Here is a 19,296-nt window from a genome sequence, read left to right as displayed (position 1 = left end):
GCAGAAAGCATACCTTACCTCCATGCCTCACTAAATAATACATTGGCAACGCAAGCATGCAAGAGATTTGGTGTCTTGTAACTACTATCAGACGTGTGTCTATCAAGCCTCATGTTCGTTAGTCAAATGAGACCAACGAATTAACAAATGTTTAAAATTATCTTCCTTTAAATACGCACACAATGAGTGCAGCAGAGTCACAACTGGAAAAGTTGCCAGAGAAGAACACAGAGGTAAGAAACTCAGTGAAAATATGCAATTTTTGCTTTCTTATTTTGTTTGTTTTGTTTTTGTAAATAGGCTGTCTAGTGGGGGGGCTGATACTGCTCATAAATAAATGAGAATGGTGGGATAAAAGGAAAAATAATAAGATGTCTTTCCTCAATCCCATGAATTTGAATTATGCACTTTCTAGTCCTCTCTTATTAGATTATAAAATGTGCTGATTTTGCTGGTAAGAGATGAGAAATTAATGTTTCAGCGTGATTTGCCTTAAATTACTGAAACCTTGTTGCACTAGCTAGAACAGGGTCTGTCATAATTCAAAGTTGAAACAACATTTAAAGTTTTACTATTTACCTATGCAAATTTGTATCAGGACAAAGGGTGGCAAGCTAAATAATAGCCCCAAATAATGTATTTTCTCAAAATATAACTAGGAATTTGGAAGTGCTTTACAGTTTGTAGTAATGAAGAACTATTTTAGCTCTTCATAAACTTGTCTGAGTTGCTTTTGTTAAGAAGTGTCTGAAATGTAAATGAAGAAATGTTATAGATACTGGAGGCTCTGCTTACCTGCAGAAGAAATTACAAGCTTTTAAAGCAATGGTGTCAGAAATGTGCTCGGCTATTGTGTACACATATAGATAATCCTTGGCAGAAGACAGATTATTTAGCAATGTGGCCAGTGAATATTGCAGTTGGACTACATGATTGCTGTCAATCCCTTCCAACTCAACTATTTTATTCTATTCTTGACTAGATTTAGTGGAGAATTTAGGCAGATACTGATCCCCTCTTCCACCCCTCTGCGTCCCTTCTCGGAACTGCCATAAAGTAAGGGGTCAGCTGCTTGTTGCTCTGGATCCTGGGGGTTGTTCTTCAGTGGTTTGGGAAAAACATTGGGTTGAACGATTAACAGTCTTCATTTGCAACATGTTGTTCTTTCATAATTTATCCCAAGATGTCCTGTGGAGCCTCATGCCAGGGATTCCTGACAGTGAAGATTAACTGGAATCAGGGTGAGACAGAAAGGAAGGTCTCAGATGCAAGAGCTGGATGAAGTAGTATGGCAGACCATGAAAAGGACTTGTCAAATCCTGTCCTCAAAAGATTTTTGGGGTTTTTGGTGTGAGATTCTTTTTGTGTTGTCGTTTGTTTTGTCGGGGTTTTTTGTTGGGGTTTTTGGGTTGTTTTTTAAGTTGAGAAGGAAATCCAGCTCAATATGCAGTGGCAAATGCCAGCTATTTGACAACAGACAGTTTTTTAAAGTTAGGAGAGGACTTAACAGTACAATATGCATGATGGGATCATCCCAATGGGGATACAATCAACACTATTCACAAACAGTTCTACAAGTATCAGTTTCCTATTTTTATAATTTCTATTTACTCCTTTGCTAGTGAACAAATGAAAGAGTTTACATGTAAGAAACATTTAAGATAGCAAGAATATGATGAAAATGCAGGTTGCCATTTTGGCACAGGAACACATAGCAGAACTGATACAGTTTTCCTCAACAGCTCTTTCCTTGGATGCATATGTTCACCTACTAAAAGAATACACAGTCTATGAACAGTAGAGGAGGGCATGTCTCATTTACAGTGAAGAAAACCAATACCAATTCAATATCCAACTGTGAAGACAGATTTATCAGCAACTTCTGTTTTTAAAAAAATCCTGACATTTACGAGATATCTGCAATTCATGAGTCCACAAAACCCACAGCCTTTCCAAGAGCTATTTGTTCAAGTAAAGTATAAATTTATCACATTCATAACATGAAATAAAGAATTACTGTAGGCCTCAGACAAAATTGGTGGGAGATACAAAAGATCCCAGAGAAGTAACACAAAAAAAGGAAAACTTAACAGTTTGACTGCAGTGTTTGAATGCTGCACTATCACTGGCCTCATAAAACAAACACATTAATGCAAAAGGTTTATAGGTAGCATTCACAAAGACCTATGTTTAATGGTTATATAGCATTTTAGGTGCTTTCTTCACAAAAAATCCACCATCCATTTCTGCCACGATGACTGCTCACTAACATAATTCTTTCATACTGTAATCTTTCTTTCTCCAAAACATCAGTTTCTGCCACACAAGCACACTTGAGTTTCCAAACCAAGGAAAATTAGAGGACAATGCTCCCTGCAGAATTTTAATCTGACCAAAATCTTCATCCTATCACATTAATAATTTTTTTAAATATGTTGCTCATTTTTATGGGCTCTTACCTTTTATGAGCAGGTGCAATAGGACTGAAAACACTACTGTAACAGACTGTAAGTTCTGCCCTGCTACCAGTCTCATACATGGGTGGGCTCCTATTATGCATCTCCTGGGACGAGCATAGTCACAGACCCACCAATTTGCCTGTATTTCAGCTAATTGGATAATGTAATAATCTATTGTCACTATGAGATAATAAATCAAGATAAGTTTGGGGGAGAAATAAATAGGCCAGAGGACATATATAGACAGCTGAGAGGCAAAAATAGCAGACACAAAAGTAAAAAAGCTCTGATACTTGATAAAAGCAACAGTATCTCTTTTCCCTGACACTTAAATATGATAATATTACAGATGGACAATAAAAGTTAAAAACTACAACCAGCAGAACCAGTACAAAATTATGATAGTGATTTAGGTCAAATTCAAAATCTGTGCTTTTCTCATTTCCTCTAGTTTCTTCCTACATTTTCAGAAGGGATAAGGCACTAAAAAGCTCAGGACACAATTGAAATAAATGACAATCCTAGATATCCAGTATTCCTCAAATATTTTACTTGATATAAATTACCATTAGTATTCTACATTGGTTGAAACTACTATGAACAAGTAGAGAAAGAAATCAGAAGATCAGAGACACCAGTAATAAAAATGTGAACAGATCAAATGACCTCTGAACACACCCAAACATGGTATGGGTTTTTGGTTTGGGTTCTCCCCTCCTCCCCCAAGTTTCAGAGGTACACTTTCATTAAAACACATCTTTAGAAAGTGGCTGAAAGTCAAGTTTGGGTCTACATTCAAATTTATTCCTGCACAAATGCAAATGGTACAATGAAATCTCTCTTTTGGGGTAGGGATCCAATTTTATAAACTACTGAATTTCCACACAATTTCCCTTCATCCAATTCATGCATGTGGACAAAGCAAATAGCCATTTTATCCATTGTCTATCAGCCGTAGGGCCCACACTAGACAAGAGTCCCCACTAGACAAGAAGTTCCCACAATTAGTTCACAGTATTTTGAGAGCTGCAAGAGGGAAGCAAGTGCACTTCAGGCTATTTTTGCAAGATGGCATAACACATACCCTGAAAATTACTGAAACCAACGAAAGGACCCACCAGCAATAAAGCAAAATATAGGAGAATGTGTGTATTTCATAAGCACTCTCAAGGGAACTAGGAAAAGCCTGCTCCACAGTCAAGAGTCAATCCATAGATGCAGTGTAAGTCAGGAGTATTTCTAACCTACAGCTGTGAATTAGGATGAACATTCTTGCAAGTGGGGAATTTAACAGCTGTTCTTCATTTTGGGCCAGAAGCCAGACCCATTTAGGATCTTTGATGAATGCAGTAGGGGAAGGAAGGATGTCATCTTTTGCTTGCAGGAAGGGTTTGGGGGACAACTTGTGTCAGTTAAGGAAAACTAGCAGGACATTAACCATAATCACAACACAGTTCTGCCAAAAAACTAAAGGAGAAACAAGTCTTGGGCCAACTTCTGTTGTACAGAAGGTGAAAACTGTGAGCCTAGAAACTCTTTTCATATTGTTCAAGAAAGGCGGACCTTGAAGTCTCCTTTTAGAATTATTCTTGTAGTACATCAAATACCTAGCACTCCTCCTGTGTCTTTACTCCTAAGTAAAATATTACAGACCACATTAATTCTGGTTAAAAAAATTACTCAAAAACGCCCAAGTCCAACTCCCAATAATGCAGATTAAATTAAACTCTATCTTTAATATGCCTAAACATAGGCATATTAAAGTCCTATTTAAGGACAGCTACACACATACAAGATTCCCTTTCCAAAAAGAAAGGGACTAATGAATTGAGATTTTAGTTACTAGTTGCACCTCAGTTCTTGGGAATCTTTCTTTCTCTTTATTATTTTAAATTCACATTCTTTTTACTTAAGTCTCCTTTAGAATAACATGTGGAAACTTATATTTGAGTATTTGCTACAGGGCAGAAAACATCAAAATCAAACCTGTTGGGAGCTGATTTCAGGAAAAGGGGAGGAGAATTCATCAACTGGTGCAAAATAACAGAATGGCAATTTTCCTTCCCAAGTGTACTGTAAGAAAGAATAAGTCTTTGTGAGCACAGTCAACTGATCAGAAAGGTTGGATATCAACACTTAGCAATTTACCTGACAAGAGTTACAGTGCAATTAGGTGAACTGCCCTGGGTTGTGTTTCCAGGCTACCCAAGCACTCTCTCAGCTAATGCAGGAGCCCTTCTGTCTCCCAGCTGCTTTAAAATGCTGTGACTCAACCCACAACGCAGACAACTGTATCAGGTCTTAAAGAAATCAGCAGTCACCTGTCACAACACCTTTCATGCAGCACACACTGATTACCAGGTACTCATTCATTAACCCCACTTTGTTTGCAATTCTCACTAATTTCATGCTTGCTGCTTTTCCATTCATGATAGACAGTAATTCTGCTGTCAAGCTTAAGAATAAAATGTCTGAACAGCACCCTTAATTCACTCTGTAATTCACATATTCCTCTTGTATGAACACAGTGAATCCTTTCACTGACTCTTACTAGATCTGATCTTACTGGCTCTTGCATCTTCCATTGGGAAGTGGCTTTTGTCCCAGCCACCAGCCTGTGTCCTGACCTGTCCTTCAACCCACAAGGGCTCATGAGCCACTCCATGGTGGCCTCCGCTGGCACCATGCGCTGCCCTCTGACCCCAGGCACATGTTGCATTGGCAGGGCATGCTCGAGCTGGCAGACTTGCCCCTGCAGAAGGGCTCCGTGGAGCTCCTCAAGCAGAGATGGGAGTCTGGCAATGCTACAAGACGAGGCCTGATGTTCCAGCACTCGCCAGCCCCACCATCCCTGGTGCCAGATAAGATCACCCTGGAGAAGACGCCATCAGACAGCAGGAGGGCAGATGTGTTCAAGGAGGAGACCCTAGGTGGATCTCAGCTGATGGACCATGTCCCTGTCACTGTGGAGGAGCTGCGGAGCCACTTCGAGGCCCTGGGTGGTAGGAAGGTAAGTGCCTGGGCAGGGTGGACACCTGGAGGGAAGGAATGGAGAGGGGGCTCAGAGCAGTTTCCCCAGCCTCACACTGCCCCTCTGCTGCGCCCTGCTGGGAATGGGGAGCACCGGCCCCAGCTCCCATGGATGTCCTGTGGACTGTTTGCATCAGTTTATTAATAGTAGTTGTCATTATCTATTATTATCTATAACTTTCCTTGTTGTGTAATTTTATTGGTCTGTTTCATTTTAATGGTTTCTGACTGGTACTAATTGCCAAGCTATCAGGTAAATTAGTGTGCAATTGTGTTTGGCTTGTGCTTTTCAGAAGAGGAAAAAAACAAGACATTTCACAGAATCACAGAATAATCTGAGTCGGAAGGGACCCACATGGTTCATCAAGTCCAACTCTTAAGTGAATAGCCTGAGCAGGGATCAAATCCACAACCTTGGTATTATTAGCACCATGCTCTGACCAACTGAGCTAATCTCAGGGTCTCATATTACGGACTGAGAGAAGAATTCCCAAATGAAACTATTTACAAACACTCTAAAACTTTCTGAAACATTTGCTTCTTATTTGTAGAGCAGTATTGATTCCCTTTCGATGAGAAGCTTGCTGTCATTTTACCCATTGCCTTTCATTGGCATTAACATGACAGGCCTGGTCAAATTGCAGCCTTTATTTGGCATCAGATTTTTGTCTGAGAAATGTCTGTGATTTCTTTGAACTATCTGGGGAGAAGCTAGAATTTTTTGAAACTTAAAAAATGCTTCATAGAAGTAAAGGATACTGAAAAGTTTAGTAATCTTAATTAGGGTGACTTCATTCATTATTGTAGCTAGAAAGTCTTTCACTAAGATTTACCTCTTCTGCACAAAAACTGAAATGCCCCTGCAGGGTCTGGTTGCTGATGGAGTATTTTATACCTTCCACATTTTAACTCCTCACTTTTTGTTCACTTACCAGTTTAAAAAAAAAAGTAAATAAAATATCCCCTTTGAATAACTTTTACCCTGCTTCACAATTAAAGACATACTAATACTTGATTTCATAACCCTGTGTTCTGCTGCAGGATGACCCTGACAGTCTGTGCAGTCAAGTCATTTACCCATTTCATTATAATGCCCAGGGTGATTTAAACATGGTTTTCTGGGCCAGAAACTACAGTTCAGAATAATGCCTGCTGAGAATTATATAATTCATACACAAAATTGAGGTACTAAAAGGTATTACAAAGCTTTTTTATGTGAACAGTAAAACAAAAATTCACGTGATTAATGAAAAATCTTTTCATTGGCTTTAAACATATAACACACAAAGTAACAGGAACCAATAAAATAAAGGTTAAAACTTTATGGGATTATTGAGCAGTTTAAAGACCATAAAAAATAGCCATAGATTGCTTCTAAGTGGCATGCTCAAATTCTTTTAAGGTGGAGACCTTTTTGGTTGCTCTTAGAAATTTTTTTAAAATAGTAAAATAAACTTTTCTTCCTATGAAGCAATACATTCAGTATTGCAAATATGATCAATCTTGCAGGAGAAAATTGGTTCTATTTTTAGTCTTAATGAAACAAAGAGTTCCTTATTAAGGGAGAAAGAATAATATTTAGACTTAAACAGCACTATTCTCCTGAGAGAATCGAAAACTTTTCTTTAAACAATAATGAAAGTATTTAAAGGTACCTGTTAAGCATTTGATGTGTATCTGGCTAATGCTAAAGACTCTAGAGGTTAGAGTTAACAATGGTGTTTATTAATATTAATGATTGCTAAGTATTTTACTAGTTAAATATTACACCATGAGATAAAAAATTTAACCATGAAAAACAACAGCATTTGTGTTAGGATGCCTTCAGAAGGCACATCTTGACTATAGTTCTATCATCAAGAAATGACTGACACAAGAAGATACTTATATCACAATATAATGAAAGGCCATGGAAAGGTTTTAGCAAAATGTTTGCTTAAGATTCAGTCTCTTTCAGCCATAGTACATTTCCATGGGCAGGAGGAGTGAAGAATGAAGAATGAGATGATGCATTTTCTTTGGATTTTTGTAGTGGTTTCACCCAGATGCCATAAAGAAAGTTAGAACAAAATTAGAAACGGCAATATGTAAAACTAAGTCAAAGCCATAGAAATAACTGTGGAGTCTGAAAAATGTAAACAAAAATATCGAAGCAAAATGCCAGTGAACTATATCACCTTCCACACAAATGAATATCTTTACTAACTTTATACTCAGGAAAAGACTGCCAGCTGTTGGAACCCTGCTTGAACAATCTCTTGACTAACCAGACTTTCAATACCAGCCCCATTTTATTACATTATTCCATAGGAAAACCCCATTTTATTCTGAGGCAAAATACTGATGGTTAAATATTCTAAAATCTCTCATTCAGGTTGCATTTTCATTGCAGTACTGTTATTTGTTTATGTACAAAATTAATAGAGAAAATCAGGTCAATTAAATCACAGTAAACCATAAAGCCACTTATAAAGAAATATATCAATCATATAAAGAACACTCTGTTGGTTCAGAAGTGAAAGACATCATTAAAGACAGCTGTAAATGTATTTAGACTTTGCCCAACCCTATTTATTTGAATGAAATTAACACTTTATAGTGCAATAAATAACACAAAAAAGAGTAAATAGTCAGGGACCAAGTTAAGTAATTTTGAAGCTAAATTACTTGGTGAATTCAAATTACTTTGAATTCACCTGAGTTTATCCCAGGGGAACTTGGATGTATTTCTTTCTTAGGTGTATTAATAAGTAAATAATCAAATCTAGTTTTGGAGCCTTTTAATTTAGGTCTATTGTATCAGGCCCATTCATATCTTTTCATTATTTAGACATAAACTGATGTCCCATTCTGTTAAAATGAAAAGTATTTTCCCCTTTTCTGTAGGAAAACGTTTTTCTTAGGAAATAATAATATAATAAAATACCAATTTACTATTCTGGTGTCTCACTCCCTCAAAATAGCCAGTTTATTAGCATGAAAAGGCATGGAAATGCTAAAAGTAACTAAGGCCTGTGTTTTCTGTAAAGTGATTACAGATGTTTTTCTTAAAATATGTGAAAAAATCCCAACTGAGAAAGTAATTTCATGCTTACTTCTTAGAAAAACCTATTCAAAGAACTCATTAGAACCATTCATTTAAATAATCTGGTATATGGTCATTAAATTGTGTCCTTTGCTGAAAACATATGAACCACAGCCAAGAAGTAAATGAAGGCAACTGATGTTTAATGTAAAAGGTTAGACCTTCATTAAAATTGTTTAAACAAGCAACATCTTTTTTTCCCTTAGCACTCTCAGAAACATGTATATTAATTTACCATAGCCATGGAATGTGGAAAAGAATGGAAACCCCATGACAACTATAGGTCAGTTTTGTACCCAGTTAGCATTTGCATCATTTGTATTTTTGCCATGGATGAAGGAAAGGGAATGAGTACACAAGATGGCCCAAAACTCTCCTTGTTGAAAAGCTTGCTATTAAAGGGAGTGCTGTATGGTCAGCCTTCTGGATTTTGCCTTCATCTCTTCCTTAACTCGTTCTTTTTGTGATGCATGCATTCCCCCTTTTGCTTTCATTAACATTTTCTAATATCAAAAGATTTCACAAGGAAAGACCACATCCTCTCTGGGACATTAACTCCAGATCATGAAGAATAGATTTTGGTAAAAACACTTTTGTTTTTCTGTTTTTCCCCTTAAGAGGAAAACTTTTTTCCTGTGCTTTTGGTTTCTAAGTAAATGTATCAGCTCTTTACAGGTAACTTAAAAATCATCTGAAGAAACAATCCTCACCTCACCTCACTTTAGTCACTCTTATTTAACTCATCTCTAAATTGGCCTGGCTTTTCACAGTTTGGATGATGTATTAAATTTTTGCCTTTCTAGAAAGTGTACATGTTGCCAGACTTCTCACTGATATTTACAATATTTTACACTTGGAAAACCAGCTGTTCTGATGGTAAAAATGAAGCTTCCCAAACCTCCTTTGTTCACAAAGAGTTTCCCAAACTACTGCAGTATGTTATGCATGTGTGTATATATATGCATACAGACACAAAAAAGGTCTTCTCTAAAGTACTGCTGTTCCTCGCTGTCCAATCAGTGAATGGGCACAGACTCACATTCCAACCCTGTTTATCACCTGCAGCTCTTCAGTTCCTCTGAGCTATTTTCTCCGTGTTAGTTACACCATTATACTGTTTGGTATAATGTTATGCAAAACTCGATTTGAAATGAGCACAAATGAGTCACACTTGGGACACATCAACATTTCAGACCTTCTCCTCCACCACACCTCTTAACTAGTTTCTCTAGAGGTCCCTGCAACTCGTTTCACTACTTACCTAATTATTAAGCAACCATGCTTTGGTCAAACATCTAAATGTGTTCCAAATAACAAGTGATAATATTTTTAGTTAGCAGATCCTCAAGAACTCTTTTATCAGCTTCACCAATTTTGTGCTTTATTTGGAGGTGTAGACAGCAGAGGAAACAATCTGTAATGGGATCTCACAAGAGTAGAATCATTCCCTTTTCCTCACACTGAGAGAAGTTACTGTTTGAGCTATGGCAATGATGAAGGTTGCTAGAAAAAAAATGTGGCACAGATCAGTTGGAAAACTGGAACTTGTGTGTCACCAGTTACTTACAAAAGGTTAAATTTGTTTTTAATCTCATCTACATACAAAGCACGGATGAGCAGGTTGCATTTTGCATTTTTATAAGCAAGAGGATGGGATGGGTTATAGTCTTATGCCCTCAAACTTTCCAAAGAAAGTCTTCTTTGTGCTAAGATTTAATAGATACTGGTTAATTGCTTTGTAATGGTCTTGTTTTTACTGCTTATTCATAATCCACAAAGATACATAATGTATCATGTGCTGAGGATGAGGGTGGCTTATTTTTAGGATTACTTATCGTGAAAAAATTGCAATGATTTCAGGTGTGGGTCACGTTTTTGTCTGGTCATTGTTTGTCTATGTTTTCTGCATGACCCTTAAAAAGATTTCTTGTCTGGTTTTTTGGCTGTTTTAATTTTAATTTAAAGAGGCACTTTTCATCTAATTATGATGAGTTGAATCTTTTTGGAGTACAGTTAGATAACACAAAAATGTATTTTGACAGTGCATAAAATGCCACATCCCAGAATGACTGAATTTCCTAGGAAGGCAGACTAAAAATCACAGTTAGTTCTGGAACACAGAAGTATTTAAATAGGACCATTTAGAACCACAAAGCACATCTTCTCTAGGAGATTAGGTCCAATTTTTTCATACTGTTAAACACCATCATATTTCCATCATTACATGGCAACATGGTAAAAGACATCCCTACAAACTTGAATATATATACAGCAGATTAACAGGTATTGTAGAAGTCCAGAAAACGAACAGAGTGTATAACACAAAGGACTTTTTAGAAATAAAAAGGCTTCTGACAGTTTTTGAGATTTTCAGGACTTCTACCCATATCACTGCAGATATGAGTTTTGCCTTTGGGTCTTTCAGTAAAGACCATTGAAGTTAAAGAGCAATATCATTTTGTGCTAAATTACAAATGAGCCTGTAATTTTTAAATGGAGTAAGCAGAGAAGAATCTCATTCACTTGAGGAAAACTGAAAAAAAGAAAAGCATCAGGTTGGGGTTTCTTTACTGTGCTAGTACTGTAATATAAATCTATTTGTAAAATAGAAGCATCTATGTTTGTTTCTACACGAAACATGAAAGAACATCAAGGTGTCTGGAAATAAATACAATGATGTTTCCTTCTGCTCTCCCTCCTTGTTTTTTAGAAGGATTTAGAGGAATGTGATTTTTAATTTTTTCTTTAACTTTTCACAGTGCACCATAAGATGTGGTGGTTTCAAGAAGAAACTAGATTTTGCAACTAGCTAACTTCATTTTAAAAAATGGTAATTTCATTCCAAACAGAGAGGAGATTTGATATTTTTCATATTTCTTTGGGGCCTGATTTAGCAGAAGTTACCTTCTGCTAAATTCAGAATTATAGCAGACTGACTATTCTTTGGCTCAAGTCTCCAGACGGCAGAGAAAAGCAAAGAAGCTCTGCCTTCATATGCAGATGCAATCTGTAATCTGACTGTGTGTTATTAAACAAGCACACCAAGAGGATGGGGAACTGAGGAATATCACACTTGGGACTTCTAAAGAAAGGTGCACACACACACATACACACAGACACAGTCATGAAAGGGTTCTTTGAAGATGTGATCACTTATAAATGACCCAAAAACTGGGTGTTGTAGAAATAATCTTTAACAATTTAAAATCTGCAGAGATCAGTAAAGTTAAAACCTTTTAACTTAGAAACAAGTTGCCATGTACATTGCGTTTGGTACAGTTTGATCTTGAGGGTGAAGGACTGAGTTTTCTGGGTCATCAAAAAAAAATTACTTCTTCCCTTTCTGACACATAAGTCAGTAAATACTTCGTTTCTGCCAAGTCTATTTTTGTTGTTTGAATTCCAACCTATTAACCAGCAGCATCAGAGCTTGATAACCTCTGTGGGAAACTGACCATAAAGCACTTGGAGAGGCACAGCTCCTTTCCACAGTCAGTAGCCAGAAAATGGTGTTTGGAAAAGTATGTTTTATTTATAACATGTTCTTTAACTTCATCTTCACATTTAGTTTAAATTTAGTTTGCAATATTTTATAGGCAATACTTCTTATCCTAAATAACTTCTTCTTGAGTATTTGTCCTGTGTGTCAGAAAGAACAAATCTCAAAACATTTTCACTGTCAATCTGTCTGCTCTATTTGGAACAATTTACCAGCCTGTGGTAGCTTAATTAATTCTTGGAGCATGAAAGTGATGTGGAAAGATTAGAAGTAAGTATGTCATTACTAGCATGTCTTTGGAAACAGCACTTGTAGGAAAACATAACAATGAGTTGATTAGGAAGAAAATAAGCTTGTGACCTAAAGCCTGAGAAATCAGGCATACAGGTGCTGGTATGCAGGAGAGAGCACAGCCATAACTCAAACAAGAGTGAAAGAGACATTGCTTGCAGAGTACAACGTGTAATATGTCAAATAAACAAGACCAAGTTAAATAAGCAGCTGCACCAATACTCACAATTACTATTTGAACAGGCTATTAAATATGTAAAATAAAGCCTCCAATATATCTATTGTGTTATCTTTCCTCCAACCTGTACAGCATTTGTGAGAAGAAACCATTAACAATTCTGTTCTTCTCTGACAGTATCTAGTACAAAGAGAAATGGACTCACCATGTTTCTTAAGTTGTGAGGTTGAAGTGAATGGGTCCAAAAAAGCCATACTCAGGAGTTGCATGCTACTGTTGTGAATCTTCACAAAAGCAGAACAGTCCCTGTGTTTTCAAAGAGAAGTACAGCATAGAAGGCTTCCCATCTTTACATGTCCAAGGCACAGGTAGTACCAGTATATGGACAGATGTCAATGTTGGCCATTATAGGGAAGAAGGTACAAATCACCTGCTAAATACATTTTACTACATCAGCCATCTTAATAGAAGAGATTCTTCTGGAATCCTTTTCACTACAAAGACTTACCTGTGTGCTTCTGTTTCTACTCCTTTAGCTCTGTCTTTTCCCTGTTGGCAGCAATTTTGCTTGCTCTGCTGTCTCTTTCAAAAACGTTATGTAAAGATGTGATCCTTCCCCAGATTTCCAATACCTAGATTTAAAGCATGGCATGTTATCTTAAAGCTTAGCAATTGTGAGGCATTTAGCAGATGGGAAATACAAAATTAAAAGAAAATACCATTGTCATACTTGAACACTGTTTCTTTTCACTCTTCTATCATGGTGTGATGGCATGTTTGTTTCAACTGTAACACCTGATTAACAAATTTGGAATAATAGGTGTTACTCCAGATTAGGCAGTCTATGAGCTTTGTAAACCCAAGGCTGTTCAAGCAATGCACTGCATTTCTTAAAGCTGTTTATATGAAGTTCTGTCACAGATATTAAGTATCATTGCTGGACTGTGGATATCAAAATGGTCCATAGTAATACTAAATTTGAGACTCCCTAATTATATCCCCTGACTCAGAAACTCCATCACTTATAGCTCATCTTGAATTCCCTGCAGCTACATCTCTTACATAATACCCTCTTTATATGCTCATTGTTAATCATCCATTGTCGAATATGTTTCATTTATTCTTATTGCTCATTTTCAAACATCGCTCCAGTATCTGACCAAATAAAACTCTATTTCCTAAAAATAGGGAATGCTGATAACCCATAATTTTACTAGCTTCTACAGATAGTAATATTGTGGGGAAAAAACCTAATTTAAAAACATGCAATGAATATTAGATAAAGAAGCTTTTGCTAAAGATAGTTACTATCTAGAGCCTATACAACTATTCTATTAAAAATAATAATAAAAAAAGCAGTGGAGTAAAACTTAATTTAGCTCACTGAGAAAAAGTTTACACGGAATTTTAAGTTCATGGGTGCTTAGATCACCAAAATTCCCAGCATGCAATTCTCTGGTGATGTACAGAGCAAATGATGTTGAAGGTGTCCCATATTATTACTGAATAAATTACAAATGCTGGGCACTGGAACACATATTGCTTTCTGTGATTTTGGGAGCAACATGAGAGAATGCACCACATATTTAAAATTTTTAAATTATTGTATGTTTAATGGAAATAAATACATTTAAGCCTTGATAATGTGTCAACTCCTTGGAGCTTGTACTAAGGGAAAGACTGCAGCTAGACTTAAGCCTGTGTGTTTTACTTTTGGCTCTTGACTACAACAGAGGGGTCTGCCTCAGTTGCTTGAACAACGAAAGGAAAACATTTCTGCCCACTTCAAAAAGCGGCATCAGTGCAATCTGGGAACCAGCATTACAGGAAATTGTCAAAACTTTAGCATCCAGGCAACATTTTGGTAGGAAACAAGAGGAGGGTTGAGGAAAGAGTGTATGTGCAGCTAAAATATAGGGCCTACCAAGAACTAGAAGTACTGGTCATTTTGTAAGCCATTTGGTTCCCCACCCTGCTTTTGTCTGCTTTGTTTTTTTGTTTCTGTTTCACACCACAACGTACTTCTAATAATTTTCAGCTATTGAAAATAATTGCAAAAATCATGAAATAGCAAATGATTGTGGAAAATGACAACAGAAAGAATGTAAATGTCTACAGCAATACTAGACACAAAATGATTATGAGAGTGGTGTTTTCTAACACAATCATTGCTTTGTTTTGCTGAAAGGCAGAGACACACACCAAGATATTTTAAGAATGTTGAGAGGTCTAAACTGATAGGCCTCTGTATCTAAGTAAATTTCAGCAATAATGGGCCCAGAAAAGTAAATATTGTCTGTGAATTTATAAGAAACAAACAAAATGCTGGAATCCGCGCATTCTCTCATGAAACCCCAAATAAATAATGTTTGTTTCATACTTGCATACATTCAAACAGTAGCACCGATAAAATACAGATTACTAAATTTCTGCTGTATAGGCGAAGACACAGAGATAAGAAATTGCATCCCTAAATATGCCCTTTAAGATAAATATCATAAAGAATAAAAGGATAAACTTGACACATGAATTTAGTATACAGCAGTGTTCCTTTCACAACTGCAATGCAAAAAAGGTAATAAGTTTATTGTGAACATTTTAAATAAAACATTATTGCACTAAAAAAAGAGCAGAATTCTATAAAAAAGTGTTGATGTGGATTTTATTTAATATCGTGGTAAAAGTTTTTCCAATTAGTTTGGAATTACATAAACAGAAGGTGCCAGTTATCATATTTGATTCAAATGTTTGGTATATATCTGCAAATTTAAAAAGGCAGGAGGAGAGAGAAGAGGAAAGCTACTATGTTTCATTTTTGCTGTGTTTCAAACCTTAATTTGTGCCTCCTTTATGGAGAGCCTTTTATGCAGCCCCAGGTCATGATTCTGGAAAAAACCCTCTGATGTTATTCTTGGTTATTAATCACACTGGTTTAGTAAACAGTTTCCACGACTTGAACCAAGCCTGAAGATTGTAGTCTGTTAGAAAGCTATGCTGTCTGTACTCTCTATAGTCTTTTGTTGCTGTTTTCTAATATAATTCATATTAAACACAACTGTCTCAGATCCAGACTTCTTATTCTGCATCTTTTTCTGGTAATGTACTGCCAGTTATTTATATAGACTTCTAGTACACACTTAGTAAAAATTCTCTTTGATTTTTATGTGATTTTATTTAAATTTGCTTTCAAATGCTGCAGAAATTTTTATTTCTATGAAATTGGTTTGGTTTTTTTTTTTTATTGTTTTAGTCTTCATAAATTTTATCTTGATTTCTTTTTTAAAGATATTTTACCTGGCCTATTTTAAACAATGTTATTCAATCACTATAGTACCGTAATACTCTAAAAAAGGCTCATTCAAACTTGTCAAAGTATGTCAAATTACTTGACTGTGGTCTCAGTTTCTTTATGTGCTTATAAAACACACAAGTATTTTGACCTTCAAAAATGCCAGTAGATATGAACCACTGCACAGGATTGGTTTAGGTCAGGGAAGTTTCTGTACCTACTGTATGTCTTACAGTTGCCTATTTAATCCATTGCCCAGCTGTTGATTTAGCACCAATCTTCATTATCATGCTGTGAGAAGTGCTATAACATTTCAAATCAATATAATACAATTGGCTGCATATAACTGTGTGTGACCCCAGCAAAAAATGAAACATCCCTGCATCACCCAACACTGTTTACAGTACAAATTCAAAACATACCAGCTACTGTGAAAAAAAAATTGACTATAATCCCAGCCAAAACCAGCACAGGTGGCAATTCTGCAAATAGATCTTCTTTTCTCAGGGTGGCACAAGCTCTTTTCAGGGTCTCTGTTTCATGTACACAGCACAGCTATTTTATACCCTTCCTCCAAATGGAAATAGTATTATTTTAAAACTGTCTCCAGCTGAAAAGGATACACATCTCTGGACCTGGTCTGGAGATGAAATGAATGAGCAGGTTCCAGGCAGCTACAGGCATTTTTTTTAAAGCCTCCAGAGAAATTCTGTCTTATTGAAATGGAGCATTGCAGAGCATCAACCGAGAACCACGGCTTTGTCTCAATGGTTTCCTTACTGGCTTCAGAGAGTTTATGCAGCAGGTGTTATTAGCACTCCTCTCTAATAGTCACTTGAGGGGCTCTGTCATCAATCTTAATAATGCCATCAGCATTCCAGCAGATGGTAGACATGATTCCATGCACTCCCATTGCACCAGAATGGATTCTCACCATAATTTTAATTACAGATGAGAAATGTATCAGAAAGAGGCTTGTCTCATGCAGGTATTTCCAAAGGTTTTTTCCAGACAGGACAAGATTATACTGTTTTATCTTTTAATTTTTTTTATATTTCACTGTGATTGAGGGATTTACAGATATTATCAACTCACTCAGCACAAGAATTAACCTCAAATAATTTATGTTTGCTCTCCAGCAAAGCAGTCTCTTGTTGTGAATTAGAATTTGAGATGCCAACTTTTTATAGGCAATGTAAATGTTAGTAAATGTTAGGAGTCAGTTCTGCAAAGTGCAACTTGAATTCCCATTGAAACAATTATTTGAATAGCAACCCTAACTTAAAGCTAAAACCCAAGTAAGATGCATTAAGAGATCAAGATTTTACGTAACTTTAAAGCAACAGATTTGATTTGTAAACACTTATCCTACTGCGCCACTCATTTCCTAACTCCTCATACATTTATGGACTTAGTATTTTCCTTTCAACTTATGGTTTTATCATTTCTCTTTGGGCCTATTCCTTCTACCCACTCTCTCCTTCCTTACACACGCATTCTTTTAGTAGACACCACATATAAAATGAAAGTTACATGGCAGACAGCTTTCCTTTAGGTAGCACACGTAATGAATGCAGTTAACACACACAGGATGAGGATGAGTGCATATTTTGAATATATTTAAAGATATCCTTTAAAAAAGATTAAATACTTTGAACATTAACAGTAGATTTGACAATCTACTTTCTATGCTAATTGCAATTTCTTCTTGCAGTCCAAGGTAGTTCTATGTATGCAGAAAAGGTAGTAGTAATTTGGTAAACAGTTTTCCTCTATTTAAAACTTCATGTGTTCTGGCTTACTGACTTTTAGATTAGTACAGGACTGTTTAGCAAGTGGAAAATTCACTATCTAAATGAAGCATAGCCACTCAGTAGGCCACTGAAACTGGAATCTTTACTGCTGGCATTTCTAACTGTAATGATTGTATATTCCTTGAAATTTGGCACTCCAGTGCTTTATTCTTTTCATCATTTCTAGAGTATGAGATCAGAACATAAAAATAGCTTCTTGTGTCACCTTTTTCTGAGAAGTACATGCAAAAATAGAATATAATATCAGAGCCAGTACATAAAACTGAAGTAATTACATGACAGGAAGTTACTTGAGTATGGACAGACTTCAACAAACTATGTCCAACAAAAAAGAAATTGTAAAAATGCTGTTAACAGGGTGCTCAAGAGAACAGTTTATATCCCAGTTAAATGCCTGATTCCACCAAGACCACACATATAGTTACAAAAGCTTGATATGAACTGAATGCTGCATTAAACAGAAAAAAAAACTTTTACTTTTCATTTGGCAAGTTTTGCAAGAGTTGCACATATTAGACTCTAATTAAGCACCTCTTGGCACTACCTCAGTGCCTTTTCAAATGTTAATTCTATCCTTATTAAGAAGATGTCTTTGACATTCACTGTCATTAGGTTATCTGGGTAGATACCCCAATAGAAATGAATGCAAATTAAATTTATACTGATTAAATTGAGTTCATTGTAATCATAACACTTTTCAATAACTTTTTCACAGTAGGAAATTTCCTGAGAATAAGTCTGAGACCTAGCACTGCAGCTGGAGCCACTGTGCAAGAAAATCATCACTCAAAAGCCCCCACTAAGACAGGGATGCTCTTTGCAAAATGGGGTTAGAGCAGCTTGAGACTGAAAGTACCTTCTGCCATAGTAGCCCAAATCTTAAAAGTCTCTCCATAAGAGAATATACACTAAAATCTCTTCAGTAGGGCAAATATTCCTGATATTAAAAAATGGTCCAGAATGATGCATTATTTTTTCTAAATTCCTATTAAAATGCCTGTCCAAAATACTAAGTTATTTCAATTTTATAGGTAATGAAATTGCTACCACAGAGATGTAAATTTGAAAAAACATCATAGAAACATGCTACAAGCTAATAAAATTCATAGAGTTAAGTAAAATGCAAATCAAGTTTATATTGGTCCTTAGTTTGCAACAAGAGTAAGAAATAGTAAATTATGAAGTTTTTAGCTGTTACTGGTATCTACAGAAAAAATAGTAATAGAAATGACAAAAAAACCCAGAAACCAAACCAAACAAACAAACAAAAAACCCCCCAAAAACCACAACATAGATGAGTTTGTTCTCAACAATGCCAATGGTAATTGAAAACACAGTAGATTTCGAGTTCTCTATTCTATTCTAATACTGTAGAAGTTAGAACATCATTAAAGTGATTCTCTGGTGTTCACTTGGGAGAGCACACGCAATGCTGGTACAATATGATCCTGAGGCTGTTCTCGTTTATGCCAGGTACTGGCTGGCTGCAGTACCTGGAGGAAACAAATAGGATCTAACAACATGCACAGGTGCATTTTCTTCTAAGTTCTTCTCTCCCTCCCCATCCTGCATTTCTCCTTTGCAGAGCCACTTCTGCATCGTGGATTGTCCATACCAGATTTCAGATGTAACAGTCAGCTCCTGAGCTGTT

General features: G+C 36.2%; 1 protein-coding gene and 1 long non-coding RNA gene across 2 annotated transcripts in view; one reads left to right on the top strand and one right to left on the bottom strand.

Annotated features, from left to right (window-relative positions):
* Positions 1–1,081: 1,081 nt before the first annotated feature.
* Positions 1,082–4,790, bottom strand: LOC138113369 (uncharacterized). The gene is made up of 3 exons (XR_011152125.1): positions 4,608–4,790; positions 4,446–4,532; positions 1,082–1,230 (listed from the first exon to the last, which is right to left on the bottom strand). It is a non-coding gene; the product is annotated as an uncharacterized lncRNA (long non-coding RNA).
* Positions 4,791–5,187: 397 nt separating this feature from the next.
* XIRP2 (xin actin binding repeat containing 2) overlaps positions 5,188–19,296 on the top strand; it is a 38,442-nt gene continuing 24,333 nt past the window's right edge. Inside the window, exon 1 of the mRNA XM_069021742.1 lies at positions 5,188–5,469. Coding sequence (XP_068877843.1) covers positions 5,188–5,469 — 282 coding nt within the window. The remainder of the gene's footprint in view (positions 5,470–19,296) is intronic.

The sequence above is a fragment of the Aphelocoma coerulescens genome, chromosome 7 (genome assembly GCF_041296385.1).
Source record: "Aphelocoma coerulescens isolate FSJ_1873_10779 chromosome 7, UR_Acoe_1.0, whole genome shotgun sequence".
Lineage (NCBI taxonomy): Eukaryota > Metazoa > Chordata > Aves > Passeriformes > Corvidae > Aphelocoma > Aphelocoma coerulescens.
This window is presented reverse-complemented; position numbering and strand designations above follow the sequence as displayed.